Raw genomic sequence first — 18,469 nt, forward strand, 5'->3', positions numbered from 1 at the left:
ATTACTGGATAGAATGCTCAGTAAGAGGCGACTTCACGGTAAATGTACAGCCAAGTTCAACTTACTTTATGCAAGGTTGCGCAATTACCCCTCAGTAAATTATTCTGCATATATTTTAAATTGGATGGCGCTGCTGAAAAGACAATGTGGAGACGCTTCATTCAACATTTTTTAACGCCACCGTGACTCCAAAGGAAAGGAAAGTCTTTCGATTCGCCGGCGGCGGAATGCAAAAATCACATTTAATTTCGCTGGAATAATGAAGATCTCGAGCCGATAAAAGCGAACTAATGGTAAATCGAAAATAACGATTACAAACCGACTTTGTAAATGAATGATCATGTTAGATAAAGCTGTCTGGTAACGGCACAGAGAAAACATCACTCAATCCACTCACAGTGTAAACCAGTCAACGCACAACGTCTTGCTTTTCATCTCACCATTGCTTTATAAAGTTTGCAATAGCCAAGAGATAAAATGCCGAAGCTAGCAAAACAAAAACACCCGCGAAAGCTTTCAACTTTCTGCGTATGGCTGTCGCGTTGCAATTGACAATTTTTCTTGCTTTATTTGGGCGTAAGCGTGTGTTTGTGTGAGAGTGGGGAGGATCCTTGATGCCGAGGCGGAGGGTGGAGGTGGGGAGGGAGAGCGGAGGGAGGGGTGGTGGCGACGAACAGCAAGTTTAATGCTCGTTGTTGCCCAATAGTAAATGGTATCGGGTCAAATGAAGTCTCCCCCCCCCCCCCCCCCCCCCTTCTCTCCCTCCCTCCCTCCCCACTGTCCCTCTCTCACCGTGCGCAATGCCTGAGCATTCTGATTTGTGATTTGTTTCCTAATTGACCTAAATAAAGCCCCTGACTGACAAGCTGCTGTGGCCTCGGGCACACGGTACCAAACAGAGCAATGAAATCATTGCAAGCAATTCCTTTATTTTCTTGAGTAATCCCATTTGCCATTGTGTCCGTCCAATCCGTGGTATATTCTTTGCATGTTAAGCATTTAACTCGCCTGACATTTTAATTTCATCATTACCATTCACAAGCTACCCCCCCCCCCCCCCCCCCACCCCACTCCACCCTCCCCCCTTTCCACTTTCTCCTCGCTGTCTGGCGCCGAGAGAACGATGTGTCCGTGCTTATGTTTTTCGGAGGGAGAGCAGTTCGGTCAGCGTTGCTTTTAGGCGCAGGTTTGCTATGATCTCTCGAAGAATCGCCCTCCAGCCAGAAGGAAGGTCCGTCCCCGTCGACTAATCAAAGAACACAATTCAAAAGACGATTGCTCTGATCTCCACTACCTCCATTCACTTACGAGGGTATCATGCCGGATAAAGTGACGGAGGGTCAAAGCACGCCGCCTGCCAAGGTGTCCTCGTTCTTTATCGAGAACCTACTGCGGAGCAATGGGAAAGGAAAGCAGACGGGCGGACGGGAGAAGAACGCGGAAGACGTCGGCCCCAGACCAAACTGTTTCCACAACGGGGCTCCTGACAACCATTGCAACCAAAGCTGCTGTCAGATATCCGTTCAGGACCTCTGTGTGCACACCTACCCACTCCGAGGAAGCACGTTGCAGTGGTATACACAAGCACGGCCGGCATGTCCCAGCCCAGACTGTAAGTCAACCCTTTTATTGCGGCGGTCATGAACAGCACGAAACCGGCAGTCAATCGGTGTCACACCGGGCCCATCCGCCGACGCCCTCGCTCTTCATTGAGCAGAGTTGAGCCCCTGGCAGAAATAAGAAGGTTTTAAGCTTTGTTTCCCCCACCCCCGCTCTTCGCTTAGCGCTTCCTTCAAGTGTCTTGACAGAATGAGCAGAAAATGTTAGCAATAGCCGGAGGCTGAGAAGCAGATTGCGCCGCGGATCCCTTCCATTTCTAGCTCAGTGTAACAAACTAGCAGCAGATCGCATCGGGCGACAGGACTGCAGAATCAGCCCTGTCAGAGTCTTCTGCGTCCATTTGTTGATCGCGGGCAATCAAATACAACGTAGCGACCACGTCCAGCCCAATTGTCTGCACCGGTTCCCTTTATAAAATGAGTCAATCTGTGAAAATCCGACACTAACGCCTTGCGATTGTCGATAATTATCTACAATGCAAAGGCACTCCGCCATTTCTCAGAGTATCCGACGTCACTTTCAGCGCTGTGTAAACCTTGCGGGAAATCGGTGCGGATTTGCTGAGGGAACACGTCGAAGAACAGCGTGTTCTTTTGGTGTTTTGTGTTTTTTTAATCCTCCCATATTTTATATGTACTGCACTGCATCAAGGAATTAGAGTCTAAATTGTGTTTCTGCTACAAAACGGCAAATCTTATTGCAGTTTATTTTACATTAAACCCGCTTAATAATATCAAAACAGATTCCCATTGGCGGTACACGCCAACAGTTGGGCATATTGGTCGGAAGGAATAGGAATTGAAATACATCATTTTTTCTGCATTTATCTGTAGATGTTTAAATTGCAAATTAAACCAAAGTTCAGCTTTCAAAATTACTGACGGAAAAGCTTATGCAACCTTCGCGATGACACATAGAACGACATCCAAAATTGGAGAGTAGAAATATTAGTATTCATTGGTGGGGAGTTAATGTTACTACAATGCAAAACACAACAGCTTACATGTAACTTACACCCACCTATCTCTATTTGTCCCATAGGTCCGAAACAGAGATGTCCAAGTTCCGAGGAAGAACATTGTTTTTCTCTCACACCCAGTGATCTGGACTCGCCGTCAGTATTGAATAAAGGAAACGGCCCTAAGGAGACCTGCAGACAAGAAGATGGCGAGTTGCGGGAGGAAAAGAGATCAGAGGCGGAGAGCAACGAGGCGGCGAAAAGTCAAGCGGACGCTGACCAGAAATCCAGTCGTAAAAAGAAAACGCGCACAGTCTTCAGCAGGAGTCAGGTTTTCCAGCTCGAGTCCACATTTGACATGAAACGCTACCTAAGCAGTTCCGAAAGGGCAGGCCTGGCCGCGACGCTGCACCTGACCGAAACTCAGGTCAAAATATGGTTTCAAAACCGGAGAAATAAGTGGAAAAGGCAGTTGGCCGCAGACCTGGACGCGGTCAATCTTTCTCACAGTGCACAGAGAATCGTGAGAGTTCCCATTTTATATCACGAAAACTCACCACCTGGCGCCTTAAACTTCAGTATGCCGCAAGTGTCGCCTCCTCTGATAAGCTTTTCCAGCTCAGTGAGTTATCCGCTCGCAACATTCCCTTCTCCTCTGCCTTTCCTAAGATCACAGATGAGTGGACTTGTTTAATACTTCTCTTCGATCGGAAGACCCGACATCAAAGCTAAAGACAACAGTTGCACGATACAACAAAAAAATAAGCAAAAGACTTGGTCAGCTCCACAGCTTTTTGATTGCCTCTCACATTTTTTTTATTGGTACAGATGTGCAATAAGTTACTTTTGAGGTGCTATTACTGCAGGATCGAAGAGGAAATTCGTTTTGTACACACACCCGAAGTTATGACTATTCGGTGGTTTCCGCATTCACTGATTGTATGGGGTGTTATTCCACCATGGCCATTGAGGCCAACACACACACACACACACACACACACACACACACACACACACACACACACACACACACACACACACACACACACACACACACACACACACACACACACACACAAAGTAAACTTTATATGCAACTCGATAAAGTTCATTTGCTTATTCAATATATTGCTGTGCTATAACGTTAGATATTTTATACTCATAGGTCTTATTAGAATGAGCATAAGAGGATAGCAGTGCAAGTTCAAAGTGCTCAATGGGATTTTAGTATCAATAATCATTAGTTACTGGGGACTCTTGTTGATTTTATTCCTTTAATTATTTGTAGCTAACCATCCTTGCATTATCAGAGTATACAATTGATGCAATAAACCCTGTTTAACCGCTACACAACCCAAATAATCCTGTGTTTGAGTCCGAGTGTTACTGCGTTTAATTTTTATATAAATACATACATTGTTTGATTTGCTACAGAACCAATTATCAGGCGCACTAACTCCCGAGTAGCAATCTGTAACCGTACCCACCCAACCCCCTCGTTTTGTTTTACATTATAATTTTCAATTAACCCTTCACCTTTAAACATAACACTCTTTCGGGAAAAAAATACAAGCTATTATTAACTGGTAACTTATTAATTCTTCAATATTTTCATCATATAATGCATTAAGCAAAATAATCTAACTTTCTAGACACATTCTTAACATAATTTCTGACAAACCACTGCCGAGATTCGACTGTGTGACATGTTTTGATATTTGCTATCCAACCCTGGACCTTGTCTTTGCATTTGAGTCTGAAGATAATCAAATTATGCTTTATTTTGCCAAATAATTTTTAATTGAAACAGGATAATCTCAATTGGATAATCTACCGTGCTAAACATTGAAACCTAACAGGGAAAAAATGTCACAAACAATGTTTTAGGGTTTTTCTGTTCCTGATTTTAATTGTTAAAATGTAAAACGCCACGGGTTTTATGCAAAATACATACTTAACAGGTAATATAGGTATTTTCAATAAACAACGTTGATGCCTGATTTAATAAATCGTATCAATTACAGTTGGTTTATAGTTTCCTTGGTTTATAATGGTTAATGTCTGTTGCTTTTGAATCACAAAATATTTTCGATTTTTTCAAAGCTCGTGAAAAGCTGTTACTTGTTCGACTTCTTTCGTTTGTAAATTACAATCGAAACTTTAGCGGAGTTTATGCGTTGACACGATTTTCCAGAAATAAGCACGTTAAACTAACCAGCTCTCTTTAATCCGTGTCTTATCCTGGATGACAGTTAAAATTTTCTCACGTGCTTCGATCCCTACTGATTTTTAAAACGTTATTAATATATCAGCAATTTTGTGCATCTAAAACATGAAACTACTATTCGGCACGACATGAATGGCTATGCCTGCAACACTTTAATTGTGGGGTCCAAATTATGTCTGATACAAAATATCCCGTGATGATTGGAATATGTTTGAAACTTATTAATGCTGTATATGAAGTAGAAATAAAAATGAACCAAATCTACTATTTCTAGTAATTAAAACATTCGGGGACTCGTGGAAATATGTTGATGATTTTGTACCACCAATGCAAGTTTTATTTCCCTGACAAAGAGCCTGTAAGTGACCTACTCCTTCAGTGCATGATATATTAAAGACAACTGGAGGTTAGACATATATAAGTAGAACGGTAATATTTGGTAAATCATCCCAACGCATCCCAAAACTTCAATAAAGTAACACAAAACGCGTTTTATGTCACCAAACCCATTTTCAAATTACGATATAACAAAACGTTTGTTCTGTTTCAATGAAGTTAAGTCTTCTTCGTATGATTCTCGAGCAAACCAGACATTTTAATTTGCATTCATGCCTGTGCAGAGGTAAACTAGTGTTGAATGTTCGTAGGTCGAATGTGCGCTGTCAACAAATCAAGACTAGATATAAAGATGCCATAACGGGTGTACAGACAGGATGGTTGCTTTCCAAGCTTGCATCTGCTGACTTACAATTGAATATTAGGCAGAGGGGTTTAACTGAAAGGGTTTGTGATTCATGTTGTAAAATGTAAATAGTCCAGCAGTGATCCAGAAACCAATAATCAAGAGGTCTCTCTCTCTCTCTCTCTTTCTCTTTCTCTCTCTCTCTCTCTCTTTTTCTTTTTTCAAAGACTTTATTCAACACATCAAATAATACAACAGATCAAGTCATACACAAAACGAACTTACATTATATCGTGTCATTATAGTACAACATTACAATCATTATTCACAATACTCTCAACCCCACGCGGTGACCAGCGCCCACGGAATACCTCCAAAGTCCCCGTGAACACCGCATGTTCCCTCTCCAGGGACACACGTGCACGGACGTAGGCCCGAAAGAGGGGCAAGCAGCCGACTCTTGCCTGACCATCCATCGCCTGCTGCCTGGACCCGCGTATGGCCATCTTGGCCAGGCCCAGGAGTAGACCGACAGGTAGGTCCCACCCTCCCACTTGCTCTCTCTCTCTCTCTCTCTCTCTCTCTCTCTCGCGCTCTCTCTCTCTCTCTCTCTCCTCTCTCTCTCCTCCCCCCCCCCCCTCCCCTTTGCCCAACCCCTCTTATAAAAGTATATGCGATGCGAAGGCTGAATTGTGGAAACTGTGGCTAAACGTGGGGAAGTTCGGAAGGGTACGTATTCCATATTCTTAACTATTTACGACTACAGATGCAGGTAACAAGTTATTAGAAGCTGTCTTCCAAAACAACGTATAACTCTTCTACATTTAAATAGAAAGGAGCGCAACAACTGATCTGATACCACCTAGTTTAAAACGGTAATCATTTAAATATTTCCCAATCTCACCTCCGCAATACAGAATGGTAACCATATACACGATAAAGGCCCTAATACGTGTATGAAAGTGCAAAAAAAACCCAGAACATTTCGCTGTTAAATGCCAAAACAGTGCCACATATCCGATGTGAGGATTGATTAGAGGGAAAATATTTGCAGCACCAAATGAATGGCAAATATTGAGAAGAACCTTTTTATTCACAATGACCTGGACCTGCACTGGCATTTACAGCGGGGTTTGAAATGCATCAAGTGGACTGATCTGCGCAACTGTTTAGAAGGTTATTTATATAAACGTCTGAAATTACCGATTCATCAGATGTGTCCAGACCTTTTGTCTGGATTACAGCGAGTAATCGAGAATGTCATTTTCATCTCCGGGTGGTCAACTATTTAACCCCGTAAATCAAACCTGTTTTACCAAGTTAGTGCACAATTAAACACACCTGATCAAAGTTATCTTTGGGTAGAATACGCGACTACAGAAAACCAGCTAAAATCCAAGTCTTCAGGTTCTGCCGACAATATGCCAATATCCCACTGTAGTCTTCTGGATATGGCGTTTGACCAAGTCCGCCTGTCCTTCAAATAGACGCAAACAAATCCCTTAAAATAATTATTACAAGCAGGGCTGTTTTCCTGCTACCTTGACACACGTCCATTACTCTGCTAGTACTACTAATGCAGATGATTCGATGATATTTAATTACTGTAAATAAAAAAAATACCATGTTCAGGTTGGTTATTGCATTTTACCAAATTAAATCAATAACACTTCATAAAGGGCGCCCCGAATTCATGAAAGGTGTTATATCGACGGAGATGATTCATTTCCTTTCATACGACCAGGAACATTTTTAACGTGTCGATTGAAATCCATCTTTTACTAAAAAAACACAAGGTCTCGTCCACTCTTGCCTGGGTCTGAGACGGTTTTATCGTTTATTATTGCTTTCCGGGGTTGCCACACGGCAATAAAACGGGTCCTCCGGTCCACAGGTCCACAATGACCTTCATAGGCTAATTTACACAAACCCACTTAATCCCACACACATTCCCGCCAGCCTGTCCGGACTCCACCATTAACATATGTGCAATTTGCACTGGGCAATTAACGTTCCGCCTGCACGTATTTTTGGAGGGGAGGGAGGGGGGGGGGGGGGGGGGGGGGGGGGGGGGGGGGGGGCATGGAATTGGAGCACCCGGAGGAGACCCAGGCAATCTCACGAGCACCGAGGATCAATGACAAAACTGAACCTTTCCTTGCGCTACTGCAGACCGCCCGCTCCAATTGCTTGAACCAGTGCCCCGCCCTTAATATTCTATTAACATCAAACCTGCACACTGTTTTACCTAATTTTAACTACTAAACGCAGATAGGTGGTTCAATTATTCATGGAAATGTTTAATTTGAACATAGTACTTTACAGCACAGAAACAGCCCATGCGGCCCAGAAAGTCCAGCAGGACACGATGTCACGTTAAACTAAAGATAGACGCGAAATGCTGGAGTAACTCAGCGGGACAGGCAGCATCTCTGGCTAGAAGGAATTGGTGACGTTTCGGGTCGAGATCCTTCTTCAGACTCGTTACGTGAATCACGTCACACACCCCACGTTAAACTAATCCCCTCTGTCTGAACATTATCAATATCTCTTCATTCCCTGCATACTATGTGGCCATCCAGAAGCCCATTAAGTGCCACTAATATACCTGCCTCCACCATCACCCGTCCCACGCACCCACATTCCTTGCAATAAACACGCAGTCATTGCCATACCTTCGCTGGGGGAACAAAATATTTTCTCCCATAAAAAATGTGTCCATTATATCTATGCCCATCATTATATATTGAATGCTTCTATCTGGTCTCCCCTCAACATCCGCTGTTCAAGAGAAAACAATCCATTTAGGTTGAAGGAATGTCATGTATTTGTTGGGAAACGTGTGTATTTATCTGGGAACACGAGAGCGAAAAAGAGAGAGAATAGCAACCGTTTTCTTGATGCAAAGTATAAACTGGGTTTAGCGCGTTTCTCCGCTTACATTTCGTGTAGTTAAGTAAATACTCTTCTCTGGCCTCTCGTCGGACATATTATGCTTCGTTTACAAAAAAAGTTACAAATATCCGCCAATTTGGACATATCATCGGTAGATAAAATGCATTAAATAGAGTGCAGTAAAAAAGTGTTTCCAGATTGGCTTCGTTGTGGTATCTGAAACATGTCCAGGAAAATCAAGCTCAGAGGCAGGAATAAAATTGTCGATAGTCCTCACCACAGTCTCTTTTAGAATATAAAAATAGATCGGCGGACATCGGGAAATGGCAAGGATGCAGAGCGATTGGTCTATTTTACAATATTTTGTACATGGAATATTTGTGGAACACTGCGCCATGAAGCTCTAATATCAGTCATCTGCTTAAAGGAATATGCTGGCGCCATAACATAGAAGGTGCGAGGCAAGAAGAAAATAAAAATAAAATAATGGACAATACCGTGCACACATTTGTAGAAACAAAGAACTGCAAATGCCAGTTAATATACAAAATGACAGAATGTTAAAGCCCATCTTCAGACTGAAGAGGGGTCTCGACCCGAAACGTCACCTATCCGTGTTCTCCAGGGATGCTGCCTGACCTGCTGAGTTACTCCAGCACTTTAAGTCCTTCTGTGAATACATATATTCCGTTACAATTTAGCCACATTTACTAATGGAACAGATGTGTTCATTGAGTTGCGTGGGGATCACGAAATTTGGAGAGAGATGGGAATCTCTCTAATAGAGTCACTGAGCCACACAACACATAAATAGGCACTTGCGCCTAACTGGTCAATGCCGAGGAAGATGTCCCATTGCCCGCATTTGGCCCATCTCTCTCTCAGCCTTTCCTTTGCATGAATCGGTCTAGCACTAGTCTGAAGAAGGGTCTCGATCCGAAACGTCACCCATTCCTTCTATCCAGAGATGCTGCCTGGCCCGCTGAGTTATTCCAATTTTTTGTGGCTATCTTCGATGCCTTTTAAATATTGTTACAGTACCTCTCAACTAATTCCTTTGGCAGCTAGTTGCATATAGCCATCAAGCACTCTGCGAAAAATACTAGCCCGTCAGGTTCCTATTAAATGTTCCCCCTCTCGTCTTGAATATCCTTGTTCTTGATTACCCACCATGGTAAAATACTCTCGGCGTTTACCTTATATTTTCCCTCAAGCTTTTATACACCTCCATAATATCACCCCTCAACCTCCTACACCACAAAGAATAAAGTCATAGTCTGCCCAACCTCCCAAGATACTGTAGCTCTGGGTCTTGTGTCCTAGCTAAATCGTAGTAAATCTTCTTTACACAATCTCCAGCTTAGAATATAGAAAATAGGACAGCAAAAAATATTTTCTCCCTAAAAAAATTGTCCATTCTATCCATGCCCATCATAATATATTGAATGCTTCTACCTGGTCTCCCCTCAACATCCGCTGTTCAAGAGAAGACAATCCATTTAGGTTGAAGGAATTTTATGCATTGGTTCGCGGAGCTTAAAATCGGCCGCGGGATTTACCATCACTCGGCGGGGGCTTCAACATCGAGAGCCTCGATCGCCTCGACGCAGCGGGGAGAACAAGCAAGGAAGAGGTAATGTGTTTAAGAAGGAACTGCAGATGCTGGAAAATCGAAGGTACACGAGAAAGCTGGAGAAACTCAGCGGGTGCAGCAGCATCTATGGAGCGAAGGAAATAGGCAACGTTTCGGGCCGAAACCCTTCTTCAGACTGATGGAAGAGATAAGACTTTTTGTCTTCCATCACAGCGAGGAGGTGCCTGGAGATTCACTGTAATGAATGTTTGTGTTAAATTGAGTTCATTGTGTGTTTTTGTTGCTTTTTTTTACTGCAAGGTACGCAATTTCGTTCGCACTTAATGTTTGAATGACAATAAAGGAAATTCAATTCAATTCAATTCAATGCATAGGATCATTTCCTTCTGCCTACGATGTCTGGGCCGAACATGATGCCAAAACCAGCTCTACTCCACCCGAACATAATCCATATCCCTCCATTCTATGCATAATCATGTGCCAATCCAAAAGTCTCTTAAAGGCCACTATGGTATCTGTGGCCACCACCACCACCCAGGCAACGTGTTCCAGGCACTCAGCACACAGTGTACAAAACTTGCTCCGGACACCTTCTTTAAACTCCGCCTCTCTCAGCTTTAAACTATGCCATGTGGTATTTGATATTTTCATCCTCGGAAAAAGGTTCTGACTGTCTACCCAATCGATGCCTCTCATAATTTGTAATACTTCTATCAGATCTCCCTCAACTTCCCGATAAATCAATTCAAGTCTGTCCACCCTCTACCCGCAGCGAATGCCCCTTTTTCTGATAAACCTCGTCTGAGTGGTTTCTAAGCCCTCCACATCCTTCCGTTATTGGGGGTGATCAGAACTCCAAATACGTCCTAACCAAAATCCGATGCAGCTGACATAAGTCATATAAAGCCTAATGAAATCTTTCCCATAGCAGGGTTACAATCTTATTTATTAAAGCATGAAGTTCATTATATGTGATTGAAATTTCAACTTGTATTTTCTGTTTTTCATAAATTCACACTGACGGTGACTACAAACTTTGACTATGTATTAAAGTATATTTTAGTTTAAATTAGCCTGGTTTTTATATTGTCACATGTACCGAGGTACAGTGAAAAGCTTTAGTTGCGTGCTGTCCAATCAAGAAAAGAAGACATGATTACTATCAAGCCGTCCATATGCATTTAATTAACAATTGTACACGGTCTTGTTCAACTTGCCATGGTAACACGCAACCGACATATGCTCAAGTGCTGGAGGACGGACCAGGCTGCATCTATGGAAGGACTTTGTGTTTTACTCACGATTACAGTATCTGCAGTTTGTTCTGTTCCCACAGGCAGATGCTTATTTATTTGACTTTCACAAATGTACATTCAGGCCCAGTTGACATGCGGACATTGGAAGAATTGTTTTCTGTTCGGACCAACGTGAGTGAATGTAATTAAAAAGGCACACGGGATGCTCTTATTAGCCAAGGCACCAGGAACGTCGCAAATACATTCCCTCCACAGATGCTACCTAAACTGCTGTGGGTAAAATTACCATCATTATATTAAAATAAAGATGCGATTGCATTGGAGAAATGCGGAGGATATTTAGTAATATGTTGTCAAGACTACAGTTATAGCTAGAAGGAAAGCTTGGATATGTTAGGGTTGTTTCCTTGGAAGAGAGAAGGCCGAAGGAAAACTTAACTGAGATACGTTAAATTATCAAGGGCCCAAACACGCACGAATATATTTGGATAGACATGGAGTCAAATATCAGCGGCATTACGTACACAATAATTGGCGCAAATAGTCGCGATGAGATAAGAGGAAAATATGTCAGGATATCGTAGAAATCTGGAGCTGACTGCTTGAAAGGATGTTAATAAAAAAGAACATTGCCTGGATGTGTATCTGAAAACCCGTGGTTTTAAGATAAATAAATGAGTAAGATTTCAAGAAGCTGGGTATCTTTTTTTTCAATGAACGGACGTAATGGGCCCAGCGACCTTTCTCGCACACAATTCCGTATATTATCCACGATTTTCCTGTGATTCGAAAGAATCAGTTTCAGAGCGGTCACCTCAGTGACTTTGACCCACCCACCTCCCCTTTTCACCCCCCCCTCCCTCACTACTATCAGTCTGAAGAAGGGTTCTGACCCTTCTGACAGATTCAAATACATGGGAGTCCACGTCACAGAGGATCTGACATGGACATCACCCACTGCCGCACTGGTGAGAAAGGCAAGGTAGCGCCTTTACCACCTCAGGCAGCTCAGGAAATTCAGAGTCTCTCTGAGGATCCTTCAAACCTTCTAGTCTGGGGCTGTAGAAAGCATCATGCCCGGAAACATCTCGATCTGGTTTGGCAAAAGCTCTGCCCAGGACAGGAAGGCTCTTCAGCCGAACGCACCATGTGAACTACACTCCACTCCCTGCAGGACCTATGCACCAGGAGATGCAGATCCAGAGCCAACACGATCATGAAGGACCCCTACCACCCCAGCAACGGACTGTTCCCGCTACTACGGCCAGGCAAGCGCCTCCGCTGTCACGCTGGTAAACAGAGAAGATGAGATGGAGTTTCTTCCCACAAGCCATCAGGACTGTAAACTCTGATCTCACCGGGGTGTAAATATTGTTGTATCTTTTTTTTAATGTAAATACTGGTTCTGTTCTATTCGGGTCTGTTGTTCTGTTGTTTTGCACAATCCTGCGGGCATTGCCACTTTCATTTCACTGTACATCTTGTATGTGCATGTGACAAATAAAGTTGACTTGACCCGAAACATCGTCTGTCCATTTCCTCCACAGATGTTGCTTGATCGAATGAGTTCTTCCAGCACTTTTTTTGAGAGATACCGCGTGCAAACGGGCCCTTCGGTCCATCAAGCAGCGATTCCTCCTGTATACTAGCACTATCCCACACAGTGGGGATAATTTATAATTTTACCGAAGCCAATTGACAAAACCTTCACGTCTTTGGAGTGTGGGAGGAAACCGGAGCACCCGGTGAAAACCCACGCGGTCACAGGGAGAACGTAGAAACACCGGACAGCCAACACCCGTAGCAGGATCGAACCCGGGTCTCTGGCGCTGGAAGGCAGCAACTCCACCGCTGCGCCGCTGTGCCAGCCAAGATTTTTGCTTTGCAATGATCTCTAGATTAGGTAAGATAAACACAAAGTCAACACTTCTGGAAAAAAGGAATAGGTGACGTTTCGGGTCGATACCTTACTTCAGAATCAGTTTTGCTGTATTTCTGAATGTGAAATTGGTACACAATATAGATGGACTCTACAATTGTGAGAAAAAAATGATTAATTCGTTTATTAATTTACTTTCAAGATATCCTGAAAGATATTACAATAATAAGGATATGAGACAATGGATTGACATTCTAATGATAGAAACATAAATAGAATCCTACAAAATGAACGCGCCTTAATTTTAAAGGGAAGATGAAATGAAATGAGTCGAAAAGATGAAATTTCCCATCTATCAGAACACAAGCTAATGATATGATACACATCGCACCAAATAGAAACAGCCGATGTGAAATAAAAGCAGAGAACGCTGGAATCACACCACAGGTCAGGTTGCATCTTATCAAAGGGTGAGCAATCCATAAAACGCTGGGGTAACTCCGCGGGTCAGGCAGCATCTGGGAGGGAAGAGTGGCGACGTTTTGTGTCGGGGCCCTTCTTCAGACTCCCACGTCTTCTATCTGAAGAAGGGTCTATATATATATACATACACACACACACACACACATTAAGGTGAAGTGACGATGCGGTGACTAACAGGTGGAGATGCTTATCCGTTGCTCGTGTGGTTAAGATAACAATCTGCAATTCTAATGTCTACTTTAAGACTAATATTTTGAACTATCTGCAACATACGTCGCCATTGAATGTTGTCAATGCAGAAAGCGACCTTACTTTACTAATCTCGTAAATCGCACGTGTGACGATTGTTGGTCCAAATAACTCTACTACAACTAGTACGAGATAACACGGAATATATTCCATCCCTTTAAACCACATTAAATCACAAATACTAAATTTCAATTTCATTATATTCGTACATTCTTCTCTGCATTGATAAAGACACTGGACTGTCACGGTCAAAACATGCTTCGATACAACGATACAGATGTTCTGATTTTAACGAAGGCATTGCAGACCCTTGCACTGCACTTGTGTATGTGAGAACTCCTGTGTCGGACGTTTACGTGGACTGTATGTTGTAAATAAACTAAAGGATGTGTTTTGCGGGAAATTTATTTTTGCGTTTTGTGATCGCGCCTCTTTCACTGAGCAATGGAATGTAAAATGGTGGAACGCGGAGGACAGTGGCGATGGCGAAAACATAGTGCCGTCTGTTGCATGGTGGCTGAAGCGAGAAGTCATCCACCTTTCGTGAGAGAACACACAGTCCCTGTCCTCTTTCGCGGAATCACTGTAGCCAAGCTGAATGGATGTAGCGTGAACAAAAAATTAAGTTGGGGGGGGGGGGGGGGGGGGGGGGGCAAATGAGGAATTATCACGGTGCGTTAATGGTTAAAGATTGCTGATATTTTTAAAAATCGCATGGCAACATTATGACCCCACCATTTAAAAAGAACTCCCATTAGCACTTGATCTGCCCTAGTCGGTAATAAGGATACGGCCCAAGGACTGGGAAGAGGCATTAGTACTGGTAGCTGTTTGCGGCCGTTGGCCCTTTCTGTGCGGTGTATTCTATGGTTAAACTCTTCTTTTAAACGCTGAGTAATGAATGTCCCGGAGCAAAGCAGAATACAGTCAAAACACAAAAATGACGCTTGCCTTTTGAATACACACACGCACACAGACACGTGGAAACATATTCTGGAGATGCAGTTACTGTAAGATGAAGGGTGATCATTTCCTTGACAATATACTAGCGGCCACTGGAAAATATGTACCATTGAAACAGAAGTCCCAGAGAATAGCGTTGTCCTCTTGATACTCAGCACCCTCGAATACTCCTGACTACGTGTTTGCAGGCAGGCAGTGATTCCCCATGCTGAAATGATTGTCGGGCAGCAGGCTATTGGGGCTTGTGTTGGTTGTACTGACAGTTGCAGCGTGTGCAGGCTATAGCTGTTGTGCCATTAAACTACGTTTAGTATTTGAATTGTCACCAAGTCGTGGGGGGGGGGGGGGGGGGGCGACGACGTGTCAACGGATCGGGTGCGCCACTGCATTCATCAATAAAACAGATAAACCTGGAGGCAGAGACCCAACCAGGCAGGAGGTGGGTGGTGGTGGTGGGGAGAGGTGTTTATGTGTGTGTGTGGGGGGGTGGGGAGCGGTGTTTATGTGTGTGTGGGGGGGTGGGGAGCGGCGGTGTTTATGTGTGTGTGTGGGGGGGGGGGAGCGGTGTTTATGTGTGTGTGTGTGTGTGGGTGTGTGTGTGTGTGTGTGTATGTGTGTGTGTGTGGGGGTGTGTGTGTGGGTGTTTATGTGTGTATATGTGTGTGTATGTGTTTATGTGTGTGTGTGTGTGGGTGGGGTTGGAGTGTTTAAACGCATGAAAATTGTGAATTTTCGTTTAAAAAAAAGCCATCAATTGTTACAATATCTGAGCTTTCCAGCCATTTGTTTCGTTTCACAGGCAGCAAACCGGGAAGTTGAGTGCGTGAAAGTGTGGCGGAATGGGGAACAGGTGTGAAAGGGGTGGGTGGGAGGCGGGTAGGGATGGGGGGGAGGGAGGTGGAATCTGAAAGTCATTCGAAAACCACAATCCCAAGGCTGGCGGTACAAGTCCAACCCTAACCTGCCTTTCTATAGCAATGTGTAGTAGGAAATAACTGCAGATGCTGGTTTACACCGAAGATAGGCACAGAATGCTGGAGTAACTCAGCGGGACAGGCCGTGTCTCTGGATGGGAGGAATATGTGACGTTTCGGGTCGAGACCCAGTGAGAGAGCAATGTTCCCGGGCGCTTCTGAGAAACATCGCCAAGTGGAGCATCGAAAATTAAATAAAGCTTCAAGAAATACCATGCAAGTGAAAATGTAGCAGCTCACAGGCGAAAATATTTCTGGATTTTCGGGTCAGGCAACAGTTAAACCATGCATTAATTAGTATTTAAAAAAGAAGGTGTCTTGAGAATTGCACTGTCAAGCAATGGGCAGACTGGGTGCCAGTCAGATCGCAGCGGAGTGAGGCAGATAGATGCCGCCCAGCGGTACAGACCCGCCTCTCAGAAACCATTGGATCAGGCTGGCCGGCCACAGTTTGACCAATAAGAGCTCCCAGCAGCCGCCATCTTCGAGCTGAATGAATAACCTTGCCTGAACCGAGCGAGTGCGGCTCTGATCGGGCAGGAATGGTGTTGGCGGGAGGAAGATCATCGCTGAAACCTCCGGGACAATTAAGTGACACGATTACCGAACGCTGTGCATCAACTGGAGCCGATCACACCGGGAAGCGATGGACAAGGAAGACACCCTTCAGTGTCAGCCACTGTCGCTGAAATTCACCATAGACAGTATTTTGAAACCCAGTCCAAAATGCAAAGAGGTTAATAAGCATGACCGTGCAAAGCAGCAAGTCGCAACTGCGGTAGAATTGAAATCATCTCGGAATGAAGCCACAAGATCAGAGTTTAGGCTGATGAAGGACTACAGGAAAACAATTCAAGGTATGGCGAGGGCTGGACAGATGCAGCATCATCAGTCCAGTCATTACGGTTCCGCGGATGTGCCATTATCTTAATATTTAAAAATATCTAATGCACGTATTTATATGAACATTTGAAGGAGATAACATTAGACATTGAAAGGGCATTGTTGATGACGGGTTAGGAAGAGACAGGGTGAGTGATTTTCTTTGCATGCAAGCTGTTAAGCAGGGAGTCGTTCGCGAATCTTTATCTCAGGTTTGAGGTTAATGTTTTAACGTTCTACGTGTTCAGTAATAGAGTTATAATACTGCAATGTTTATGCACTGATAGCGGCAGGAAAATCTGACTTTGCTGGGTTTTTGTGATGCAGAGACAACGAATACCGGCTATCTCACAACCTCTTCACTCGAATTCACCGTGGAGCCCAAACACCCAGTAAAAAGCCCCGAGTCATACCGGTCGCTAGGAACGGCGGATCACAGCGACGATTCGGCTAAAGTCAAACACAACAAGAAAAACAAAATTCTCGCAAAAAAGAAGACGCGCACGATATTTTCTAAAAGCCAAATCTTCCAGCTGGAGTCGACGTTTGACATGAAGAGATATCTGAGCAGCGCCGAGCGTGCCTGCCTGGCGAACTCGCTTCAGCTCACGGAAACCCAGGTCAAAATTTGGTTCCAAAACCGCAGAAATAAACTGAAAAGGCAGCTGTCCGCAGAACTGGAGGTCACAAACACGACCGAACCTGCCCCCAAGATAGTCCAGATGCCAGCAATGTACAAAGAGAGCAGTTTTCTGCGGAGATGCCTGTTGCCAGTATCTTTCCCCGTGCTTTATTCAGGAAGCAGCACGCCTTACCTCTGCTTTCCCGAGGCCAGCAGATATCTCCATGTTCTGGACGGAGACCTATAACCGAATAAAGGAGCGCCTAACAGTATCGGAAGAACTTCTGGTGGTTTAGTCACTTTTATACCGTATAACAGGGAAAAGATGTATAATACGACATTTGTTAAATGCCTCCCTTTTGTTTACTTTCCACCCTTCGTTGCATTTTTCCACCATTTGTTTTTTTGAGTTTACACTGACCACGCACTGCCGTTATATATATATATTATATCTCATGTTATGCTTCAATTGTCTAATTCTCAATTCTAGCAATTTACGTTGTCTTTCAAATCCCTGAATTAATTCAGGCATTATTTTCAGAGGGCAATTGATTCGCTTAAAATGGCAACATCCATGTTAAGTGCAGTCTTTGTGTTTTTAAGGTGCACATTTTAAACAATGCGGATGCTGTAGGTATGTAGGTCAGAGCAACACTTTGTCTTTATTAACCATTGTTCATCGAAAGTCGTTTCTTTGAAAGATCGATGTGATCTTATAATTAGATAAATAATGATGCCAATTCGCACAAATGACCCAGTTTCGCTCCGTTGAAAAAAAAATGCATGTTACAGAATGGTTATGCTGCAAATCTAAAGCTTCACTAAACAACCCCCCCCACCCATCCACCGCCTTGTTATATAATCTGGGGTCTCACAAACCATGTCCCTCCAACCCCCAATCCCACAACTTCCTACTGGTCCGCTTTTATTCTCTTTTTTTTTCTTAACACGTGTCTCTCCTGTTACATGTGCCCCCTTATCCTTTTGACGACTCCTTAAAAAAATGCTGGCAAATACTTTATCGCCAATAGCCCTAATATCGTATTTTACAATTTAGGTAGATAATGGTATGACTTTCCCCAAGATAGCTTCAAACACAAACACACATGCACACGCAAAACACACATGTCCTTTTTTGAAATATTCTTCCGCTGACCGTTTGGACTGAAATTACCATGATCAACT

At 43.6% G+C, this 18,469-nt stretch overlaps 2 protein-coding genes and 1 long non-coding RNA gene across 9 annotated transcripts in view; 2 read left to right on the forward strand and 1 right to left on the reverse strand.

Moving 5' to 3' along the window:
- Positions 1-576, reverse strand: part of LOC129703028 (uncharacterized) — a 79,835-nt gene extending 79,259 nt beyond the window's left edge. For all 7 annotated transcript variants that reach the window (XR_008724500.1, XR_008724501.1, XR_008724494.1 and 4 more), the window contains exon 1: positions 398-576. This is a non-coding gene — a long non-coding RNA (uncharacterized LOC129703028). The remainder of the gene's footprint in view (positions 1-397) is intronic.
- Positions 577-1,083: 507 nt separating this feature from the next.
- Positions 1,084-5,069, forward strand: hmx1 (H6 family homeobox 1). The gene is made up of 2 exons (XM_055645169.1): positions 1,084-1,612; positions 2,662-5,069. Exons 1-2 carry the CDS (start codon positions 1,318-1,320, stop codon positions 3,270-3,272), a joined length of 906 nt encoding a protein of 301 aa, XP_055501144.1. The 5' UTR covers positions 1,084-1,317; the 3' UTR covers positions 3,273-5,069.
- Positions 5,070-15,752: 10,683 nt separating this feature from the next.
- On the forward strand, positions 15,753-17,933 carry hmx4 (H6 family homeobox 4). Its single transcript, XM_055645230.1, has 2 exons — positions 15,753-16,637; positions 16,990-17,933. The coding sequence occupies exons 1-2, from the start codon at positions 16,427-16,429 to the stop codon at positions 17,529-17,531; spliced, it is 753 nt and encodes a 250-aa protein (XP_055501205.1). The 5' UTR covers positions 15,753-16,426; the 3' UTR covers positions 17,532-17,933.
- Positions 17,934-18,469: the final 536 nt, after the last annotated feature.

The sequence above is a fragment of the Leucoraja erinacea genome, chromosome 1 (assembly GCF_028641065.1).
Source record: "Leucoraja erinacea ecotype New England chromosome 1, Leri_hhj_1, whole genome shotgun sequence".
In the NCBI taxonomy this organism is placed as follows: Eukaryota; Metazoa; Chordata; class Chondrichthyes; order Rajiformes; family Rajidae; genus Leucoraja; species Leucoraja erinaceus.

Excerpts from the sequence above, each read along its gene's own strand:
- hmx4 (XM_055645230.1), top strand. The coding sequence starts at position 16,427 with ATGGACAAGGAAGACACCCTTCAGTGTCAGCCACTGTCGCTGAAATTC. Across the intron at positions 16,638-16,989 it reads CTACAGGAAAACAATTCAAG|AGACAACGAATACCGGCTAT; the intron begins GTATGGCGAGGG and ends TTTGTGATGCAG.
- hmx1 (XM_055645169.1), top strand. The coding sequence starts at position 1,318 with ATGCCGGATAAAGTGACGGAGGGTCAAAGCACGCCGCCTGCCAAGGTG. Across the intron at positions 1,613-2,661 it reads GGCATGTCCCAGCCCAGACT|GTCCGAAACAGAGATGTCCA; the intron begins GTAAGTCAACCC and ends TTTGTCCCATAG.